This window comes from Patiria miniata, unplaced genomic scaffold, assembly GCF_015706575.1.
Source record: "Patiria miniata isolate m_02_andy unplaced genomic scaffold, ASM1570657v1 HiC_scaffold_2, whole genome shotgun sequence".
NCBI classification, from domain to species: Eukaryota; Metazoa; Echinodermata; class Asteroidea; order Valvatida; family Asterinidae; genus Patiria; species Patiria miniata.
This window is the reverse complement of record NW_024037058.1, coordinates 8,310,964-8,333,498: the sequence shown is the minus strand read 5'-3', so window position 1 is coordinate 8,333,498 and position 22,535 is coordinate 8,310,964. Positions and strand designations below refer to the sequence as shown.

The window sequence follows — 22,535 nt, the reverse complement described above, 5'->3', positions numbered from 1 at the left end:
TGGTCTAAATTATTTGCTAATTATAGAAGCCAGGTTTAATAACTTACACAGTAGACCTTTTCTGTAATTGGTGGCAGGGCTGGAAATCGAGAACTAGCAGTCCTTGTCCTGTATGATAAATAAAAAGGAGAGGAAAAACCTTGAACTAGAAACATAATTATGTACTTTGAAAGCTGGTTAATTCTGCATGTACACCATCTTGAGTTTCATCCAGAAAACGGATCTTTTCAGAGATGTTGATTCACGTTGTGTATGTCAAATAAAATTACACACAGCACCAATGCACAAAATGGGCAATTCCTCGCAAAAGTGACCACGACGGGAAAATGCAAACTGTACGAAATCTGCCAAATTACAAGCATTACAACATCAAATGTGGTTTCAAATTACAGGGGACAACAAAATCTTTCATTTGCATGGTGTGCCAATGAGTTAAAATGTAGTTAAGTGTGATTTTGGGTCAAAAACATGTGTTTTTGGCTAAAATCATGGATTTTTGGTCCTTTTGGCACCTTGTTTTATACATGTAACTACAGTGACCTTTATCATGAGTTGTGTTAATAGTCATGTGGCAAATGGTTGGAATGGTGACCGACTGATCCAAAGCACCAAATTTGGCAATATATTCTTATAGCTCTAAAAAAGATATTAATAGTAGGGGTAACACCTGAATTTTTCTTTTTTGGGGAAGGTTGCCTAATTTGCATAAATTGTTAATACCTGGTGTATATTTATTCCCATATTTTGGTATTTTCAGGGTTCAAAATTAGCGATAGCCTGCTAGCCAAATGCTAGTCAAAACGGCGGCCAGCTAGTCAAACTATTCCTTAACCCCTTAAGGACTGGGAGTAATGGGGATATTCCTCCATACATAGAGCAAGTGACACGCATCAGCAGCTGTAGAACTACCCATTGGCCGTGTGCCACGGCATACCACAGTTGACAAATGCGTTCCAGTGGGGATTAGCGAAGCCTGGCAGATGAGTCAAAAAAATTATTGGGCTATAGCATAGATGAAAGGACAGGAAGAAATAAATCATTAAATTCAGAAAGCAAACCTGTATCAATTTGTGTATAACTTCATCAACTGTTTGAAAGGAAAAATATGTTTATTAAAAACACAGACAAAATTGCCTCAGAATAGATGAGAAGTCATTTGGAAATGGGTTCAAACAAATATAAATTACGACCTATTTTCGTACCTAGGTCGCCATGTGCGATCACGTCTGTTTTCACATCGCGTACTTGCGTGAGAATGAAAATGACAACTGTGGACCGTTGTCAGTCACCACCACTTCAGGAATGCCGTATCTAGCGAATGTCACCTTCATGAAGTTAATCACAGATTTGGCTGTTGTCGAGTGAAGGTGATGTAACTCTATCCATTGAGAATAGTAGTCTACTGGCACAAGGTACATTTTCCCCTTCACCTCTGCTAGGTCACAGGCAATTTGCTGCCATGGTCTCTGTGGTAGTTGTATAGACAACATGGGCTCGGCTCGTTGTGATGGTTGCATATCCTGGCAATGTGGGCAAGACTGGACATGCTGGGCTATGTCGGTATTCATACCAAGCCACCACAAAGCCTGATTCGCTTGGAGACGGCTTTTCGAGTTGCTTTGATGACCCTCGTGGATTCTCTGCAACATTTGTTGTCTCAGGCTCAGTGGTATCACAATGAGGTCACCATGCCTGGTCATCCAAGAACTGTCTCAATTCTGGCTCAACATCTTTCTGGTACATGTACTTCGGCCACCCATCTTTGAAGAGAGAGATGACTGCACTCAGGGTACGGTCGTGGGCAGTTTCGCATCAGATGCGGGCCACTGGGATGTGATCAGGTGAACATGGGCTTCGATCTCATCTTCCAACTCGTCATTGGACTCTGTCGTTTTGTCATGATGGAAAGGGGCTCGTGAGAGTGCATCGGCCACAACCAGGTTCTTACCCAGGGTGTAGTCTGCATAGCAGTTGTACTTCATCAGTCTCATCAGAAGTCGTTGGCAACGCAGGGGAGCATCACACAAGTCCTCAGTTCTGGTTGATTTAGGACACAATTGGCTTTGTGGTCTGTCTGGAGTGTTACTCGTAGACCACGGAGTTAGATGTAGAAATGCTCACATGACCAGACATCAGTCAGTGGCTCCTTTTCGATCTGTGCATAACGTTGTTCTGCATGCGTCAGACTTCGGGAGCAGTTTGCTACTGGCCTCCAGGACTCATTTTCCTGCTTCTGAAGGATGTAACCACCAATGCCGTAACTGCTGGCATCAGCACTGACCATTGTTGGCTTTGTTGGGTAGTCATTAGCAGACTCTTCAGTTGTTGAAACGCGGTGCGTTGTGCTGGACCCCAAGTCCACTCTGTGTCATCTTTCATCAGGTTGTTGATCGGTGCGGCTACAGAGGCTGTATGGGGTATGAAGCGAGAAAGCCAGTTCACCATCCCTATCAGACGTTTGACTTCCTCCTTCGTTGTAGGCGGCGACAATTGCAGGATCGCGTCTACTTTGGCAGGGTCAGGATGAATTTCTTCCTTACTTTCTTCCTAAGTCGATGGCCGAGGAAATTCACCTGTTCTTGTGCAGTTTTGCACTTGTCCTTGTTAAGCCTCAACCCAGCTCCTTGGAGGATTTTGAGAACATGACGAAGACGTGCATCATGTTCCTGCAGTGTAGCGCCCGTGACGAGAACATCGTCCATGTAGACCAGCAGATCACTCATGATTCTCTGGTACAGCTTGGGTGCTGACGATAAGCCAAATGGCAAGTGATTGAAGCAGAACCTGCCAAACTGTGTGATGAATTCGAAAAATTCGCCAGGTAAGCGAAGGGTAGTGCCATATACGAGTTCAGCAACACTGTGATGGAAATCGGATTTGACTGCTGTGTGGATCCCAAGAAGAACAAGCGGTAGTGTTTCTGTCCAGTTGTTAGGATTGAACTGCACCTTTATCAACGTCTTTAGTTGGCGATGGAATCTCTTGACAAGTCCATTCGCGATTGGGTGGTATGCTGTGGTGCGGATGCGTTTGGTACCGAGCATATTGGTGAGAGCGCTGAAAAGGGCTGATTCGAACTGAGTATCACAATCAGTTGTGATGGTAGATGGTACACCAAATGCAGCAACCCATCTAGTGATGAAAGCACGGACTACTGTTTCTGCTGTGATGTAAGGCAGTGGGATGGCTTCTGGCCATCGCGTGAAGTGATCAATGCAAGTCAGGATGTAACAGCATCCATTGGAAGGTGGCAAAGGACCAACTAGATCTATGTGTACATGATCAAATCGAGCACTTGGGCCTTACTGGAAAGTGGTGCAGCGGTGTGACGATGGATTTTAGCTCGCTGACACTGTATGCAAGATTTTGTCCAATTTCTTACATCGCGGTTGATACTTGGCCAGACATACATGTAGCGGTCTGTGATGAGGTGTTGAGTAGCACGAATACCAGGGTGTGACAAGGAATGAAATGCACTTAATTCCTGACGTCGCAAGTCATTTGGGACGAATGGTCGTGGATTACCCGTGGACATGTCGCAGGTAAGGGTCGTACGTGCCACATGATGGGAGTGGCACATCTTTGAAAGACAGCGAAGATAAGGATTGACGAAGTTGTTGGAGTTCATCACACTGTCATTGTAATTCAGCCATCTTGTTGAAATCGATGGGTGTGTGCGACTGCTCTGGGCTGAGGGAGTTGAGCTCGATACGCAAAAGAGCGTCCGCGGCAGGGTTGTCATCACCTTTGACGTATCTTATGTCACAAGTGAATTGTGAAACAAAATCAAGATGGCGAATCTCACGTGGGGAATGTCTGTCCATTGATGCTGACAGAGTGTATGTGAGGGGCTTGTGATCAGTGAGCACGTGAAACTCTCGACCCTTGAGCGAGTGACGGAAATGGCGAATGGTAAGATACACAGCTAAGAGTTCTTGTCCAAAGGTTCTGTAGCGCGTTTCGGCTGGTTGGAGCTTTTTGGAGAAGAATGAGATTGGCTGCCATGAATCATCTACCCATAATTGAAGAACAGCTCCTACTGCAACATCCGAAGCATCCGTCATGACACTCAGCGGAGCATCTGGCTTGGGATGTGTAAGGAGGGTAGCGTTTGCGAGAGCAGCTTTGATTTCTTCAAATGAGGCTGTAGCTGCATCATTGAATGTGATTGGTGCTGACATTTTCCAGTGTTAGCCAGCAGAGCTGTGAGAGGATGAAGGACCTGAGAGCACCTTGGGATGAAGCGGCGGTAGAAATTAAAAAGTCCAAGAAACTCTGTCAGTTTTGTCAGTGTAGAAGGTTGAGGAAAGTTCAAGATTACTGTGACTGACCTTCTCTGCGAGTGGACAGACCCCATGGCAGTCGACTTGGTGTCCGAGGAACTCAAGTGAGTTCACTCCAAACGGACATTTTGCAGGGTTGATGATGACTCAGTACTGACTGAGACAATCGAACAGTAGGCGGAGATGTTGTGCGTGCTGGTCAGCATCTGTTCTAGCGACCAACAGATCATCAATGTATAAGCGTAGCAAAAATCAAGTCCACGAGTGACTTCATCAATGAATCGCTGAAATGTTTGGGCAGCGTTGCGTAATCCAAATGGCATGCGGACAAATTCAAATAGTCCGAAGGGAGTAGTGATGGCCGTTTTCGAGATTGAGTCAGGTGCCATTGGATTTTGATGATAAGCACGGACAAGATCAATCTTCGAAAATACTGTCATACCGTGTAGGGATGCGGCGAAATCTTAGAGGTGCGGAACAGGATATTGGTCAGGCACAGTGGCGTGATTGAGTCCGAGATATAGTCTCCACATGGTCGCCGGTCGCCAGTCGCCAGTCGCCAGGTTGTTTCTTGGGGACCATGTGAAGTGGAGATGACCAGTTAATGTCCGATGGACGAATGATGCCCAAGTCCATCATTTGTTGAAACTCGTCTTTCGCTACTTTAAGACGGTCCGGTGCAAGAGGGCATGGACGTGCAGCAGTAGGTTGACCTGTCATGATGTGTGACCTGTCATGATGGGTGAAGATCAACAAGGAAGGTGAAGTGTCGCAGAAAATCAGCGCCTATGGTTTCATGTTGGACATCAGCAACAATGAAAACCCAGCGGCATGGCCAACCGAGTCCAATGTCAAGAGTCGAAGATCTTTCTCTGTAAGTAGCAATTGCTGAAGAATTGGCTGCTTGGAGATCTTGACCGTGACGACGGTGAGTACGTTCACGAGAGGAACAGGGTATGACGCTTACCTCTGCTCCTGGTCTATGAGAAATTGCTGGTGTGTTGCTCTGTCTGTTACATAGAATAGGCGACTAGATGAGGACGGGCCAGTAGAGCTTGTCGCCGCTAGTTGCTGGCTGGGCCGTTTCCCGAAGACGAGGATGCATGTGCAGTGAAAGAGCAGGATTTGGTGCACTTATGATCATCAGCACCAAACTTGTGATGATACCAGCAGAGAGTATCGGGAGATGGACTGCGGTTGCGTCAATGGCGATCACGGGAATGGGTGCGGCTACGACGCTGAGGTTGACTGGACAAGGCAGAAACCTGTGCTTGGAGCAGGGTGATTTGTTCAGCCAGTTGTTGAAATTGTGTAGCCTGTGAAGGTGAACTCTCCCCAATTGTTACCGTGTAACTTCCACAATTTTGTCGGCCAGTTTAGCCAACTGCTCAATGTTGACATCATCGGTGGTGGAGGCCTACACAAGTTGAACCTTGCCAGGCAGGCGTTGGAGAAACAGTTGCTTGAAGATGGATGTCTCCAACTTGCACTCACCAAGCAGCTGTTGCATTTTGCGCAGAAGTTGGGATGGTTTCCTGTCCCCCAACTCTTCAGTTGTCAGGAGTTTCTGTAGTCGTTTCTTCCCCGATTCAGATGTTCGCTTGATTAGCTCCTCCTTCAGTGTTGTGTAGGGCTGGGTGGAAGGCGCGTTGATGAGAATGTCCCGCACTTCTTGTGCGATGGAGGGTTGAAGAGAAGAGATTACATATGCGTAACGCATCTCCTCTGAAGTAACACCACGAGTTAAAAATTGGGCCTCGAATTCCATGAACCAAATGAGAGGGTCATTTGGCCAAAACGGTGGCAATTTTAAACTAACCGCAGCTATGGGCGGATTAACAGTGGTGCTGGTACTGGGAGTAGTCATACATGTAGTTCAGCAATAAAGCAGCAGTTCAGTTTTGATGAAATTCAATTGTCAGGTTCACTGGATAACCAATTTTTTGTTTTCACTGTTCTCTGGGTCACCAATTTTTGGGGGAATGGATGAGTCGATACACAATTTGGTTGAGGACTGTGCTTACCGTGACTGTTTATTCCACAACAATATTTTAATACACATTGATTGATTGAACTGGTTACAGCACGGAGGAAGGACATGGTTACAGTGAACTAAGACAAAGAGAACTGGGTGAACTGAAATAGACTAGAATAGAAATGGAATTGAAACATTGAATGAGGTACTGCTAGTGGAGCAGCACTTATATACTGGTGGAAACAGGAAGTCTTGAGAATAAGAAATACTTTAGAAATGGGAAAACGTAGTCATATCTTGGTTTCCTTGAGTCTCAGAAAATGACTAGGAATTGAAAGTAACTTGGTCGTGAGATGAAGCCATTCCTATTTTAGGCCAAAAAAAAATAAGTCGGTCTCTGGTCAGCGTGCGCGTCGATTTTAATCATGCGCGTTGATCTTTTTTTTCCCAAAATGATCCGTGGTAGCTCGAACAGCGCCCTCTATTTCCGCACCTCCTCATTTTTTTTTACCAAAGAGCACCAAGGAATGGGAAATTGCACCAAGGCAAATGATCGAAAGCACCTAGGCAAATTATGGAGGACACCAATGTACATGAGGACACAAAAAAAGCCAAATAGCCACCTTGTGTGTACAATCCAAGCTTGAAGAAAAAAAAAAAAGCAAAAAAAAAAAAAAAGTGGCCGCGTCAATTCCGGAACTTTGGTCTGACCAGAGACCGAATATTTTTTGTTTGGCCTTAAGTCCTTAGACCGCCAAGCTTTGTTACAATATCAAGTGCTTACCAGATCTGCCATATGGCGCCATGCCTGTCCTCCCCAAGTGTCCCAGTGATGTACCAGGCTGCAGCATGGCATATCTCGTGGATCAGTACATCTCGTACTCTAGCTGTTGAGAGAAAAATATTTATTTTCCAGTAAAGGTTGCAAAATACAAACAAAAAAAATAATTTTTTTTGGTTAAATTATGGGTGGGTGGGTCAAAGAAAATAACGGAAAATCCAAATTCAGTTTTCATTCGAAGTAATAGAAAAATATAAAAGAACAGGAAAAAATACCCAGCAGCCTCTTAGGCCAAATAAAAAAAGAAAAACATGTTCAGCGTCCTGCCTTTTTGGAAAAAAAAAGGATGGAGGATGCAAAAGACAGAGGCCAAAATGATGTCACTGTTGAAAATTTATCATTTTTTGGTAAAAAGAAAAAGAAAAAGAAGAAAAGGCCGCCTCCATAAAGGAAGCGGGAGGGGACGCTTAACATGCTTTTTTTTATTTGGCCTAAGCTTAGAGACCATCTGTTACATGTGTCTGTCATGTTTGTCATGTCATGTCTCTGCTGTTTGTTTCGTTTGCCAACCTCTACGTCTCGATGGTCCACCTAATTTCAAAAGTAGATAAATGGGGAGATCATGTGAGGTTTGTTTTTTGGTACAATGCATACATGATGTACACGGCAATATGGCTATACAACAGCAGTGAAACCAGGCTTGCATTTAAGGGGTCCCCCCAAGATGGTCCATAGGTTTGATAGTCTGAAGGTTTCTTTTAAGGGCACCCTGAAATTGAAAGATGGTGTCCAGCCCCGTGAAAGCATGTAAAATGCAGGGTTCAACTTTAGTGGTAGCCAAATGCTAGTCAAAACAGCGGTGGGTTAGTGAAACTATTCCCTAAGTAAACCTGTATCAATTAGTGTCTAATTTGATAATTTGTTTTGGGTTAAATTATTAGACCTAAATTAAAAACATTGACAAGATTTACATGTATGGACATTGTTGTTTAAGAGATCCTCTATAAAAGAACAACATGCGGGCTAGTGAAAATGCCCGAGGGCTAGTTGAGAGTCTGTTTCAGTAGCCCCGCTGGCTAGTGAATTATTAAGGTCGAACCCTAAAGTTATATATTTTTTCTTCTCAGGGAAGATACAACATTTGCAAATATCAAAACACGAAATGATCAAAGTATCATGAAATGCCTTAGGCCTACTTAGTTCATTGTTGGGGAAGACAGTCTAAAGCAACCTGTAAAATCGTGGCTCCTGGTGTGCTGACATTTTCAAGAAAAACTGTATTTTTCCAACGCTTGCTGGCTGACCAAAACTTCTCCTAGTTTTTCATATTTAGTTATTCCCATTTTCTTTGCAATTGATTACACACCTGAGAAGGGGTACAAGCCTGCTAGACTGATTCTTTGACCTTAGAATCCCCCAAAGTCTATAAATTGCTCCGTTTTATCTTAAGTGGGGTTTAGGAACCAGACTTCAAGAGCATGATTAGTTTCATGTTTTTTCACAAACAGGTCAGTTTAACAATATTTGCCATAATACATACGAATCCTCCTAATCCATTTATTTCTGAAAAACTGCAGCAAAAGCAAATGTTGTACATTTTTTTCAAAACTTAACCTAAACTTTAACATACGGTCATATGCAGATACAGTGAATACATAATTTTAGCACAAGTTCAGTACAGTCCCTCAAAACTTTGTTTAGGGGACGCAAAATATAAATCTTTCGAATCAGATAAATATTGATTGTGTTATGGCCAATTAACAATAATTGCATGATCTCAAATGGTTGAACAATAATTAGTGCAGTGCTGTGCCTACCTGGTGTGTTACAATAGACCTTTGAAAAAAATATTCCGTCCACTGTTGGATTCTTTAGGCAGGACCTAAAAAAACCCGCACGTGATCCGATGTCAGCAAATTCCATGGGAAGTTTTGGTAGCTGAGTTGGATAAAGAAAAAAAAATAACACATACATTTGTACAAACTTGTACATACGTGAAGGGAAAAAACTTTAGAAACCTTTGAAAAGGGGTTTTTGATGTGGTTACAAGCCGATCTACTTTACAAGCAGACTGCATGGCTACTACTCAATCCACTCCAAATGTTGAGCAGTACGTGACCTGCCTATCCCCAGGGAAAATTAAATGGAATAATGTTGTCCGATAGAAAAGCGGAAAGTTTTAACCCTATAACCGCCCTGAATCCTTCAAAATCCTCTTTGCCAAAGTGGTGGAATTTGGAGGATTGAGGTTACATGGCAAAAGTGCATTACTGATTTCGTAGGATGCACCTTGTCAAGGTCTTGGGACAGACCTCGTGTTGTTTTTGCTCAGCCATGCATAAATATAGGCCTGGATTATGCTTGAAATCCTCCATACTACTCCAGGATGTCACTGAACAAGCCTGAACATATTGACAGTTACTGCCACAGGATTTTGCAGGATTCAGGCTGTGGTCACCCCTCCATGGACCATATTCAAGAAATAACGGAGGAATATGCAGGATTGAGGCTATGCTATTTTTCCGGTTACACCTCTATGTTCCGACACCCCTATGTTCTGACTGCACATATTCCTATTCCTAACCCTAACCCTAACCCTAACCGGGAGTAACACAATCTAGGTTGTCGGAACAGGGGTGTCGGAACATAGAGCGGTCACCATTTTTCCATGAGGCCAATTGGAGGATTTGGCAGGATTGCAGGCTACATCCTAGTAAAGAGGCCTAGGGATTTGATAAAAAACGAAACCGAGATATTATTGCTAATTGGAACAGAAGTACTGTAGGCACATGTGAATCAAAAGGAGAAATCCTCTGTTAGGGTTGAATCTCTTCTTTAAAACGACACCCTGATCATGTCCTTGCATTCACGGTTGACTGAGCAGCGACCAATTTTATGAAAGGGTCTATTAAGAGACTTGCGCCACTTTTCATTGTGAAATCTCTGTTTCCCCACCTGCCTTGATTGGCAACCATAGTCTTTCACTCTGTGACAATTGAAACAACAAAATTAAACCACAAGTGAAAAGTGGCGCAATTCTCTAAATAGACCCTTTCATAAAAGTGCATGGTCACTGCTCAGTCAACCGTGCATGTAATGAAATGTGGAGATTCATCCCTAACAGAAGATATCTCTCTTTGATTTACATGTGCCCTACCGTAATTCTGCTCCAATTAGCAATAATATCTCGTTCATATTTTTTTTATCCACCCCGTATAATTATCAGCCCATTTATTTTTTAGCTGATTTTCATTCACAAATAGCCAGAAAATAGCGATTAGAAAAAAAATCATGCACTTTCAGGATGTAACAGGAAATAACATGGGGAATGCAACATCAAACATTTCGCTTGACAAAGAAAATTCTGCGTGCTTACCTTATTTTCAAAAATGTGTGCATTATAGATGCGGTATATCCTCCTGGCCAACTTGTGTGCATCGAAGTGTGGAGCTGGATGTGATGACAAGTTGGCCAGGAAGATATTTGAGGCAGAAATATCGGTTTCCTGAAAATTGAACAGAATAATGAGAAATCAGATTAAATTTAAATTCTTTTACAATGTGTCTTGCATTGAATGTGAAAAAAATGTGGGGACACCTGGTGATGGGAACGGATTTGGCTTTGTGGTCCAAAACATTTGGTGCCAGAAATTCAGACCATTGTTTTGATATAAGCAAACAAGGTGAAGCAGTTTGGGGACAGTGCAGGCATTAAAATCACCACTTTCTGACTTCTGGCCAGATCATGTCAAATGTACAAACATGTATTAAAGTGTTTGAAATGAACAATCAACATGTTTTTATACATTTTACATTGGAAGTAAAAATGCACTGCCCACTGCAAGGTGATCATGAGAGATAGTCCTATTGGCCTGGGGTTATTAGTTACATGTGTACAGTGAATCACACCACACTCCTCAGACTGACCAATACTTCGAGGTGTTTTTTCTGTCATGTGGAAGACGCAGGTAATACACCTCTCCACTTCTACTTCAATAAATGCGATGCGATCAAGCTAAATGAGTCATTTAACTTGTCGACCCCGGTCAAAACATTTTTTATTACAACTTTGAAAAGAGCACAATCTCAGCATTACTGCTGTACAAACGGCATGCTGATACCATCTTTAGTTCAAAAACTATAGAAGTCGGAACACCAAGAGATGTGATGAAGTGATGTGATGATGTGACCCTATTTTGGCTTGTATCTGCAAATGAAAATTCCTGAGAAACGACTCATGTAGCTTGATCGCAGACTTGTTCGAGAGACTTAATAAATTTTCATTGTGAAGGTAAAATAACGTATGAAAATATGACTTGTTTGAGAGACTTATTGTCGTGGAAGTTAAAGTTCTACAGCAGCTGAGGGACATGTTCAGTGCAGTCGATGAAACCCCTCTCAGAGATATGAATGGATGAACCCAGGGTCAGGGACATGCTGAATGGCACATGGACTCTTTTTGCCAGCCTTTGTAGCATTTTATTTTTTTCCTTGCAATTCAAACTTGAGAAAGATATTAAATAACACCACTGATTGACAACAAGGGCGGATCCAGAACACATTTTTTTGGGGGGCCAAAAAAAGTTTTGGTCCCCCAATTGTTTTGGATACTAGATGCTCTGTGGTGCGATCTGAGGCAATTTCTGACCACTTTAACCAATGTCTTTTTGAGGAAAAGATGGTGGTGTACTCCTTGCCTGCCTTTATTGCAATGTCACATAAACAAAAAACAAAAAAATTGGTTTCGTTTTGTGGGGGGCCATGGCCCCCTTTGGCGCCCCCCCCCCCCTGGATCCTCCCTTGATTGACAACATGATGGATGTCTTGTCCAAAAAAAAAAGCCGTTCAGCGTGCGTTGCATCTGCGCTGCAAGTACGCTATGAATACGTCCAATTCATGCAGGCGGCTCATATGCTGACGGGGTGCGTCACGAACACATATTGTACTCGTAACGCACTCGACCGATGCGGGACTGATGCGCTGCGTATTTATAACTTATGACCTGCGTAACAGCGTACGCAGCATAGTTTTGTGCATGCCCAAAACTATCCTGCGTACTGGGCCGTACCATGCGTATATCTGCGTACATAAAACCTACACAAAACAAAAGAGATGCATATGAGGTGTGTATTGTGCGTACGACTGCGTATAAAAAAATGTAAATGCCCAACTCATAAGGAATTAGGATACGCAGAAGTGTGACAGGGCCCTTAAGAAGCCTGTTGCTTTTGGGGCCGACAGGTCAAGGGTCAAAGTCACTTGTTGCTTAAACAAAAGAAGAGAAATACTTTCGCGATAGCTTGAGAAATACTTCATGTAGGAACTTGAAATTTGGTTTGTAGATTGTTCTTGATAGACTAAAAAAAAGCCTAGATTGCTTTTGGGGCAGACAGTTCAAAGGTCAAGGTCACTGTTGCTAAAACAATAAGAAGATTGTCAGCTATGATCAGCTCAATCCATTCTATGCCTTACTGTTGTAAATGCACCCACTTTGGCATTTTTACCCCCACAGTATTGGACAGATTATCCTTAGTTTAATTGTAATTTTTCTGAAGAGTGGGTCGAAGTAACGTAAAACAAACATTTTTTACATTCGATCAGTATCAAGCCAAAAAAAAAAGAAGGATTGGTTGTAAATTGGAACCATAGAATTAAAATGGGATGCCTTATAAAGTCCTAATTGGTATACCATCCATCCTTGCACACTTACAACCCTAAACCGAACAGTATATTCAGTAAATCTGAACAGCAAAGAGAAAGCAACCAAAGTCTCCACTTACCACATCCTCTACCTCCTCCTCCTTTATATCTAGCTGAAAGAAAATAACAAAATGAGAAATAAAGATATTTAACTAGAGGTTCGTGTTTGTTGAGCTACAAACGCAGAGTGGTCGGGCGAAAAGCCTTTTCATTATGCACTGCCCAGTTAAAGGAATATGTTCATGTAGTTCTAACAAAGAACCACAAAATTAAATCCCATCCAGTACAATCAATTATTTTGTTACAAAAATAAATCTGAAACAGTGTGATAAATTTCAGTAAACATTCTATGTGAGCAAAAAAAGTTACTTCTGGTTTAATGACGTCATCAGTCAAAAACGGTAAGTCAATACTGAAAAAATTCGGAGAGGATAAATTTTCATTGTGAAGGTAAAATAACGTATGAAAATATGACTTGTTTGAGAGACTTATTGTCGTGTAAGTTAAAGTTCTACAGCAGCTGAGGGACATGTTCAGTGCAGTCGATGAAACCCCTCTTAGAGATATGAATAGATGAACCCAGGGCCAGGGACATGCTGAATGGCATATGGACTCTTTTTGCCAGCCTATGTAGCATTTTAAAAAGCCAATTGTAAAAGTATCCGTTCAGATTGTGTCTGTTAATCCTATGGTTCTCATATTTACTTGGCCTTGAAAGAGGGTCAGTGGGTCAGTCGAAATTGCATAAGAGGCTATATATACATAAAATGAAACTGTTGAATACGATTGTTTTACAATGTAATTGTTCTGAATTAGCTTTTATTTCTATGATTTTTGTAAAAAAGGCACACATCTTTGTCATCTTCATCTGCACCTGATGATGCAGCTGGTAAATTTTTTAACTGTCAATGCCGCCACGATGAACACATGATCAAAAAGATTTGTCCATTGAGTGTATCTGTATTGAGCACAATTTTCAACACGTTTGCTCATTTTGAGAAGTGGATGGATTGAGCTTTTGGATTTACATGTATAACCACCTCACTTTGTTTTTTGTTTTTTCTAACTGAAAAAAATTGTGCATTAATTTGTTTGTAACTTCCCTTCTACGTCGATGGCATATAAATTTCTTTTACAGTTCATGGAATAGATTCAACTTGAAAATTCTCACCAAAAAAACCCCCAAAACGCTGCCCTATACATGTTTCAACGACACTCTTGTTGGTTTTAACTGTTGCTAACTTAACCTTGGTAAGAACTATTGCCGATAAAAAAAAACAGGTTCAAGTATAGTCGGTAAGCATGCACATTTCTTAAACACTCATGTAGGCCTACCGGTACGTGTACACACCATTTGTTTATGGTGTAAATCGAGGATTCACCCACTGCGTATTTTGAGTGATCCAAAGTTATTAGGGTCGGGGATTAGTCTGGGAGACCATCTCAAGTCTTTGAACGTATTCAAAGTCCGACTCCTGATGCTCACGTGCGAAGACACTGTGGCTTGCCTTTGTGCACATTCAGGATTTAAAAAGTTGTGCGTATTTTGCTCGCGAAGTACATGTACAGTACGTACACGTTGAATATATATCAACTAAAGAATATTTAAAAAATGTAATACTTATTTTACTTATTTCACTTACCACTTCTTCCTCTACCTCCTCCACCTCCTCCTCTCGCTGAAAGTAAATAACAAAATGGAAAATATAGATATTTAACTAGAGGTTCGTGTTTTTCGAGCTACAAACATAGAGTGGTCGGGCGAACAGCTTTTTCATTATGCACTGCCCAGTTTAAGGAATATGTTTATGTAGTTCTAACAAAGAATCACGAAATTAAATCCCATCCAGTACAATCAATTATTTTGTTACAAAAATGAATCTTTAACGGTGTGATAAACTTCAGTAAACATTCTACATGTATGTGCGTAAAAAAAGTTATTTCTGGTTTGATGACGACGTCATCAGTCAAAAACGCTAAGTCAGTACTGATTAAATTCGGAGAGGACAAATTTTCATTGTGATTTATTAATAGTTAAAATAACGTATGAAAATATGACTTGTTTGAGAGACTTATTGTTGTGGAAGTTAAAGTTCTACAGCAGCTGAGGGACATGTTCAGTGCAGTCGATGAAACCCCTCTCAGAGATATGAATAGAAGAACCCAGGGCCAGGAACATGCTGAATGGCATATGGACTCTTTTTGCCAGCCTATGTAGCATTTTATTTTTTTCCTTGCAATTCAAACTTGAGACAGATATCAAATAACACAACTGATTGACAACATGATGGATGCCTTGTCTATTGTAAAAGTATCCGTTCAGAATGTGTCTGTTAATCCTAGGGTTCTCATATTTACTTTGCCTCAAAAGAGGGTCAGTGGGTCAGTCGAAATTGCATAAGAGGCTACATAAATGAAACTGTTGAATATGATTGTTTTACAATGTAATTGTTCTGAATTAGCTTTTATTTCTATGATTTGTATATAAAAGGCACACATCTTTGGCATCTTCATCTGCACCTGATGATGCAGTCTGGTAAATTTTTTAACTGTCAATGCCGCCACGATGAACACATGATCAAAAACATTTGTCCATTGAGTGTATCTGTATATGAGCACAATTTCCAACACGTTTGCTCATTTTGAGAAGTGGATGCATTGAGCTTTTGGATTTACATGTATAACCACCTCACTTTGTTTTTTGTTTTTTCTAACTGAAAAAAATTGTGCATTAATTTGCTTGTAACTTCCCTTCTACGTTGATGGCATATAAATTGCTTTTACAGTTCATGGAATATGATTCAACTTGAAAATTCTCACCAAAAAAACCCCCAAAACGCTGCCCTATACATGTTTCAACGACACTCTTGTTGGTTTTAACTGTTGCTAACTTAACCTTGGTAAGAACTATTGCCGATAAAAAAAAACAGGTTCAAGTATAGTCGGTAAGCATGCACATTTCTTAAACACTCATGTAGGCCTACCGGTACGTGTACACACCATTTGTTTATGGTGTAAATCGAGGATTCACCCACTGCGTATTTTGAGTGATCCAAAGATATTAGGGTCGGGGATTAGTCTGGGAGACCATCGCAAGTCTTTGAACGTATTCAAAGTCCGACTCCTGATGCTCACGCGCGAAGACACTGTGGCTTGCCTTTGTGCACATTCAGGATTTAAAAAGTTGGGTGTACTTTGCTCGTGAATTACATGTACAGTACGTACACATTGAATATATATCAACTAAAGAATATTTAAAAAATGTAATACTTATTCTACTTATTTCACTTACCACTTCTTCTTCTACCTCCTCCTCTCGCTGAAAGTAAATAACAAAATGAGAAATATAGATATTTAACTAGAGGTTCGTGTTTTTCGAGCTACAAACACAGAGTGGTCGGGCGAACAGCCTTTTCATTATGCACTGCCCAGTTGAAGGAATATGTTTATGTAGTTCTAACAAAGAATCACGAAATTAAATCCCATCCAGTACAATCAATTATTTTGTTACAAAAATGAATCTTTAAAGGGAATATACATCATTTGCTTTTGCTGTAATTTTCAGAAATATATGGAATTAGGGGGGTTGGAAATATATAGCAAATATAGTTACACTGACTTTTTTGAGGTTTTGGGTTCGAAAATGCTATAAAAACCAAGAAAACGATCATTTTCCTGTAGTCTGGTTCCCTGACTCCATATAAGAAGAAACAGAGCAGTTTACATACATTGGGGAATTGTGAGGTCAGGGAACCAGTCTAGCTGGCTCGTACCCGTTCATAGGTTTGTAATCGATTGCAAACAAGTGTGATGGTCAATTGGGGCCAGTATTTGAAAAAAAGCCAGTTGTTTCCAACGCTGATTGGCTGATCAGCGTTGGAAATTGATACAAAAATACCACTTTTCTTGAAAATGACAGTATACCAGGTGCCATGATTTTACAGGATGCTTTACACTGTCATTAACTAACAGTCCAGCAAGGTATTTCCAAATGATTTGGTAGTTTTATTTTTTGATGTTTGCAAATGTTGTATTTTCCCTTTAATGTTGTATTTTCCCTACCACATCCTCTACCTCCTCCTCCTTTATATCTAGCTGAAAGAAAATAACAAAATGAGAAATAAAGATATTTAACTAGAGGTTCGTGTTTGTTGAGCTACAAACGCAGAGTGGTCGGGCAAAAAGCCTTTTCATTATGCACTGCCCAGTTAAAGGAATATGTTCATGTAGTTCTAACAAAGAACCACAAAATTAAATCCCATCCAGTACAATCAATTATTTTGTTACAAAAATAAATCTGAAACAGTGTGATAAATTTCAGTAAACATTCTATGTGCGCCAAAAAAGTTATTTCTGGTTTGATGACGACGTCATCAGTCAAAAACGGTAAGTCAATACTGATAAAATTCGGAGAGGATAAATTTTCATTGTGAAGGTAAAATAACGTATGAAAATATGACTTGTTTGAGAGACTTATTGCCTGGGAAGTCAAAATTCTACAGCAGTTGAGGGACATGTTCAGTGCAGTCGATGAAACCCCTCTCAGAGATATGAATAGATGAACCCAGGGCCAGGGACATGCTGAATGGCACATGGACTCTTTTTGCCAGCCTATGTACCATTTTATTTTTTTCCTTGCAATTCAAAAATGAGAAAAATATCAAATAACACCACTGATCGACAATATGATGGACGCCTTGTCTAGAAAAAGGCCAATTGTAAAAGTATCTGTTCAGATTGTGTCTGTTAACCCTACTGGTTCTCATTTTTATTTGGCGTTGAAGGATCCGAGGGTCAGTTGGTCAGTCGAAATTGCATAAGAGGCTACATCAAATGGAACTGTTGAATATGATTGTTGGCTTTATATTTTGCGAAAAAGCCTTTTTTTACGTTCTGATTTTTTTTCTTTCCACTTTTTGTTCCACGCAATATCCCATACACTTTGTACAGGATTTTCGTACACGCTACTTTTGGCATTAAACTGTCATACATCATTCAAATTAAGCACATACATTGTCCTTATGACAAGGTTGTGTCAACATGCAAAATTGAAAATTCTTTTTGAATTTGTTTTTGTAGGTTATAGGTATATGCTCAAAATTTTGAAAAATGTGTGACGTCATCATGACGTCATCAAAAATGCGATTTTCGAAAACACATAAGAGAAAGTCCAATCGTCATGAAACTTGGTGGATTGCTAGATAATGGTACTAGTATGCAAAATCCGAAATGACGTCACCATGACATCATTGGTTGATATTTTATGATTTTTTAAAATTTATTCCCTTATTAAAAGTACACTAAAATCACCAGAGAGGTGTTATTTTGTTTCTCCTTGAGAACAATTTATAGACTTTGGGGAACTGTAAGGTCAGAAAATCAGTCTACATTCATGTACATGTATTATGTACACTTGGGTGAAATGATTATAGCAATGTTACGTTAAGTACAGATTATACACACCGAAGACAATATCATGGAGCTCAGCCCACCAAACATTAGAGATGAATGCAGATAACTTGTTAACACTGTAAATTCAATCTGTGCGCTTTAATTTGCCCTTTCATCACAACCAATAGCATTTTTAAAGTTGCCGAACCTCCGAAGGCACCATTTTGATTTCGCTTGGTTCGGTTCGGTTTGGTTCGGAAGGCCATGTTTGGCTATTTTTAGTTCAGTTTGGCCGCACTATCAAAATCAAAAGTCAAATCAATGAAATTGCAAGTCAATCACAATCCAGTCAAAAGTCAAATCACAAGTCACTTACAAGTCATTGGAAAGTCCAATCACAAGTCAATTACAAGTCAGTATAAAGTCATATCACAAGTCAATCACAAGTCAGTATAAAGTCAGTTTTACATGAATATTAATTTTATATTAGTATAATATCAACCATCTTACCTTCCTCCTCTTCCTCTCTTCCTCTTCCTTCTGCGGAAATCAAAAGTCAAATCAGTGAAATCGCAAGTCAATCACAATCCAGTCAAAAGTCAAATCACAAGTCACTTACAAGTCATTCGAAAGTCCAATCACAAGTCAATTTCAATTCAGTAAAAATTCATATCACAAGTCAATCACAAGTCAGTATAAAGTCAGTTTTACAGGAATATTAATTTTATATTAGTATAATATCCACCATGTTACCTTCCTCCTCTTCGTCTCTGCCTCTTCCTTCTGCGGAAAAAAATGTGGGTTTTTTGTTTAATACAAATTTCAAATCATAATAAAAGTAAAATCACAAAAGTCAATGAAAAGTTAGTCAAAGACCAATCACAAGTCAATCACTAAAGTGGAACGTTCAATAATGACATCATTATTGTTTTCTGTAGATTTTATATGAATTACTCCCTATGATCTCAGAATAAATATAAGATTTCTATTGTTTTAGCCACTGTGAACTTGATCCCCCCCACTTTTCTGCCCCAAATGCAATAGGCTGTTTAGGATTAGCAAGAACAATCCACAAACCAAATTTGAAGTTCACATGTAAAGTTTTTCTCAAATTATCGCGCTGACAAGATTTCTCATATGGATTCCTTTGGGGAAACTAACCCACCAGGCCAGTTTTTATGTGCACCCTCTATGAGAGAACACGGCGAAAAGTAATTAAAAACGGGCCCTTTTTCACATATCACCACAACTTCATTATTCGACAGAGTATACCTTAGTTCTTACTACGGTATGACCCTAACAATATACTCTTTCAGAAAATGAAAAAAAAGCTGAATAAAACATTGAATTTCACTTGCAAATTGATGTTAAACACTGCATTTTTAGTCAAAAATCTCCCTGTTTTGTGTGTAAACCACGCGTTCAGCCAAGAACTGGTCCATTAACATCATCACAACGTTAAATAGCGCCACCTTGGAGCTTAGATCTCTCAAATCAATTTACAGTTCATAGTTAATTTCTCAAGTTATTCCACTGACAAAATTTCTTTTGTTTTAGCCACTGTGACCTTGACCCTTGACTTTTCAGCCCCAAATGCAATATGTAGGCTTCTTAGGATTACCAAGAACAATTTACAAACCAAATTTGAAGTTTATATGTTGAGTATTTCTCAAGTTATCACACTGACAAAATTTGTCTGGACACACATACCCACCCACCCAAGTTTACGTTACATACCAAGTGTGGATTTCCATTGCTTTCGTGTAGTTAAGAAAAACCAGTGAAAAAAAAATCATTTTTCTCAAACTGTGAAAACTCTTTCAACCCAATTTTTTTTCTATGATTCCCTTTAGTGTTTCTCTTCATTCTGTTACAGATAAACCTAACCCTAAAATGCCTCTAAACCTGTTTTCCAGAAATGGGGAAACTCCTCTACCTGGTTTATGTGGACATCTTTTGTTGGGAAGTCCACACGGTGAATGTAATGCCTGTACACACCTGCACACACACAACCACCCACACACCCACCCACCCACTCAAGGACATGGCGTAAACAGTATGCCCCTTCGGCTTTGCCGCGGGGCATAAAAACCTAAAAGTTGCCGAACTCTTCCGAATCCACCATTTCGGTTTGGTTCGGTTTGGTTTGGGAGGCCATGTTTGGCTATTTTTAGTTCGGTTTGGCCGCACTATCAAAATCAAAAGTCAAATCAGTGAAATTGCAAGTCAATCACAATCCAGTCAAAAGTCAAATCACAAGTCACTTACAAGTCATTGGAAAGTCCAATCACAAGTCAATTACAAGTCAGTATAAAGTCATATCACAAGTCAATCACAAGTCAGTATAAAGTCAGTTTTACATGAATATTAATTTTATATTTATATAATATCAACCATCTTACCTTCCTCCTCTTCCTCTCTTCCTCTTCCTTCTGCGGAAATCAAAAGTCAAATCAGTGAAATCGCAAGTCAATCACAATCCAGTTGAAAGTCAAATCACAAGTCACTTACAAGTCATTCGAAAGTCCAATCACAAGTCAATTTCAATTCAGTAAAAATTCATATCACAAGTCAATCACAAGTCAGTATAAAGTCAGTTTTACAGGAATATTAATTTTATATTAGTATAATATCCACCATGTTACCTTCCTCCTCTTCGTCTCTGCCTCTTCCTTCTGCGGAAAAAAATGTGGGTTTTTTGTTTAATACAAATTTCAAATCATAATAAAAGTAAAATCACAAAAGTCAATGAAAAGTTAGTCAAAGACCAATCACAAGTCAATCACTAAAGTGGAACGTTCAATAATGACATCATTATTGTTTTCTGTAGATTTTATATGAATTACTCCCTATGATCTCAGAATAAATATAAGATTTCTATTGTTTTAGCCACTGTGAACTTGATCCCCCCCACTTTTCTGCCCCAAATGCAATAGGCTGTTTAGGATTAGCAAGAACAATCCACAAACCAAATTTGAAGTTCACATGTAAAGTTTTTCTCAAATTATCGCGCTGACAAGATTTCTCATATGGATTCCTTTGGGGAAACTAACCCACCAGGCCAGTTTTTATGTGCACCCTCTATGAGAGAACACGGCGAAAAGTAATTAAAAACGGGCCCTTTTTCACATATCACCACAACTTCATTATTCGACAGAGTATACCTTAGTTCTTACTACGGTATGACCCTAACAATATACTCTTTCAGAAAATGAAAAAAAAGCTGAATAAAACATTGAATTTCACTTGCAAATTGATGTTAAACACTGCATTTTTAGTCAAAAATCTCCCTGTTTTGTGTGTAAACCACGCGTTCAGCCAAGAACTGGTCCATTAACATCATCACAACGTTAAATAGCGCCACCTTGGAGCTTAGATCTCTCAAATCAATTTACAGTTCATAGTTAATTTCTCAAGTTATTCCACTGACAAAATTTCTTTTGTTTTAGCCACTGTGACCTTGACCCTTGACTTTTCAGCCCCAAATGCAATATGTAGGCTTCTTAGGATTACCAAGAACAATTTACAAACCAAATTTGAAGTTTATATGTTGAGTATTTCTCAAGTTATCACACTGACAAAATTTGTCTGGACACACATACCCACCCACCCAAGTTTACGTTACATACCAAGTGTGGATTTCCATTGCTTTCGTGTAGTTAAGAAAAACCAGTGAAAAAAAAATCATTTTTCTCAAACTGTGAAAACTCTTTCAACCCAATTTTTTTTCTATGATTCCCTTTAGTGTTTCTCTTCATTCTGTTACAGATAAACCTAACCCTAAAATGCCTCTAAACCTGTTTTCCAGAAATGGGGAAACTCCTCTACCTGGTTTATGTGGACATCTTTTGTTGGGAAGTCCACACGGTGAATGTAATGCCTGTACACACCTGCACACACACAACCACCCACACACCCACCCACCCACTCAAGGACATGGCGTAAACAGTATGCCCCTTCGGCTTTGCCGCGGGGCATAAAAACCTAAAAGTTGCCGAACTCTTCCGAATCCACCATTTCGGTTTGGTTCGGTTTGGTTTGGGAGGCCATGTTTGGCTATTTTTAGTTCGGTTCGGCCGCACTATCAAAATCAAAAGTCAAATCAGTGAAATTGCAAGTCAATCACAATCCAGTCAAAAGTCAAATCACAAGTCACTTACAAGTCAGTGTTAAGTCATATCACAAGTCAATCACAAGTCAGTATAAAGTCAGTTTTACATGAATATTAATTTTATATTTATATAATATCAACCATCTTACCTTCCTCCTCTTCCTCTCTTCCTCTTCCTTCTGCGGAAATCAAAAGTCAAATCAGTGAAATCGCAAGTCAATCACAATCCAGTTGAAAGTCAAATCACAAGTCACTTACAAGTCATTCGAAAGTCCAATCACAAGTCAATTTCAAT

At 40.0% G+C, this 22,535-nt stretch overlaps 1 protein-coding gene across 1 annotated transcript; it reads right to left on the bottom strand.

Annotated features, from left to right (window-relative positions):
- Positions 1-18: 18 nt before the first annotated feature.
- Positions 19-22,067, bottom strand: LOC119726908 (uncharacterized protein PF11_0207-like). The gene is made up of 13 exons (XM_038198761.1): positions 22,020-22,067; positions 20,775-20,804; positions 20,532-20,561; positions 18,883-18,912; positions 18,640-18,669; positions 16,801-16,833; positions 16,031-16,057; positions 14,382-14,417; positions 12,819-12,851; positions 10,416-10,544; positions 8,857-8,977; positions 7,043-7,145; positions 19-108 (listed from the first exon to the last, which is right to left on the bottom strand). The coding sequence occupies exons 1-13, from the start codon at positions 22,065-22,067 to the stop codon at positions 36-38; spliced, it is 723 nt and encodes a 240-aa protein (XP_038054689.1). The 3' UTR covers positions 19-35.
- Between the last annotated feature and the right edge of the window lie 468 nt (positions 22,068-22,535).

Coding starts and splice junctions, on each gene's coding strand:
- LOC119726908 (XM_038198761.1), bottom strand. CDS start 22,067: ATGTCCTTGAGTGGGTGGGTGGGTGTGTGGGTGGTTGTGTGTGTGCAG. Junction 18,913..20,531: donor AAGAGAGGAAGAGGAGGAAG/GTAAGATGGTTG, acceptor TTTTTTCCGCAG/AAGGAAGAGGCAGAGACGAA. Junction 14,418..16,030: donor AGGAGGTAGAAGAAGAAGTG/GTAAGTGAAATA, acceptor ATTTACTTTCAG/CGAGAGGAGGAGGTGGAGGA.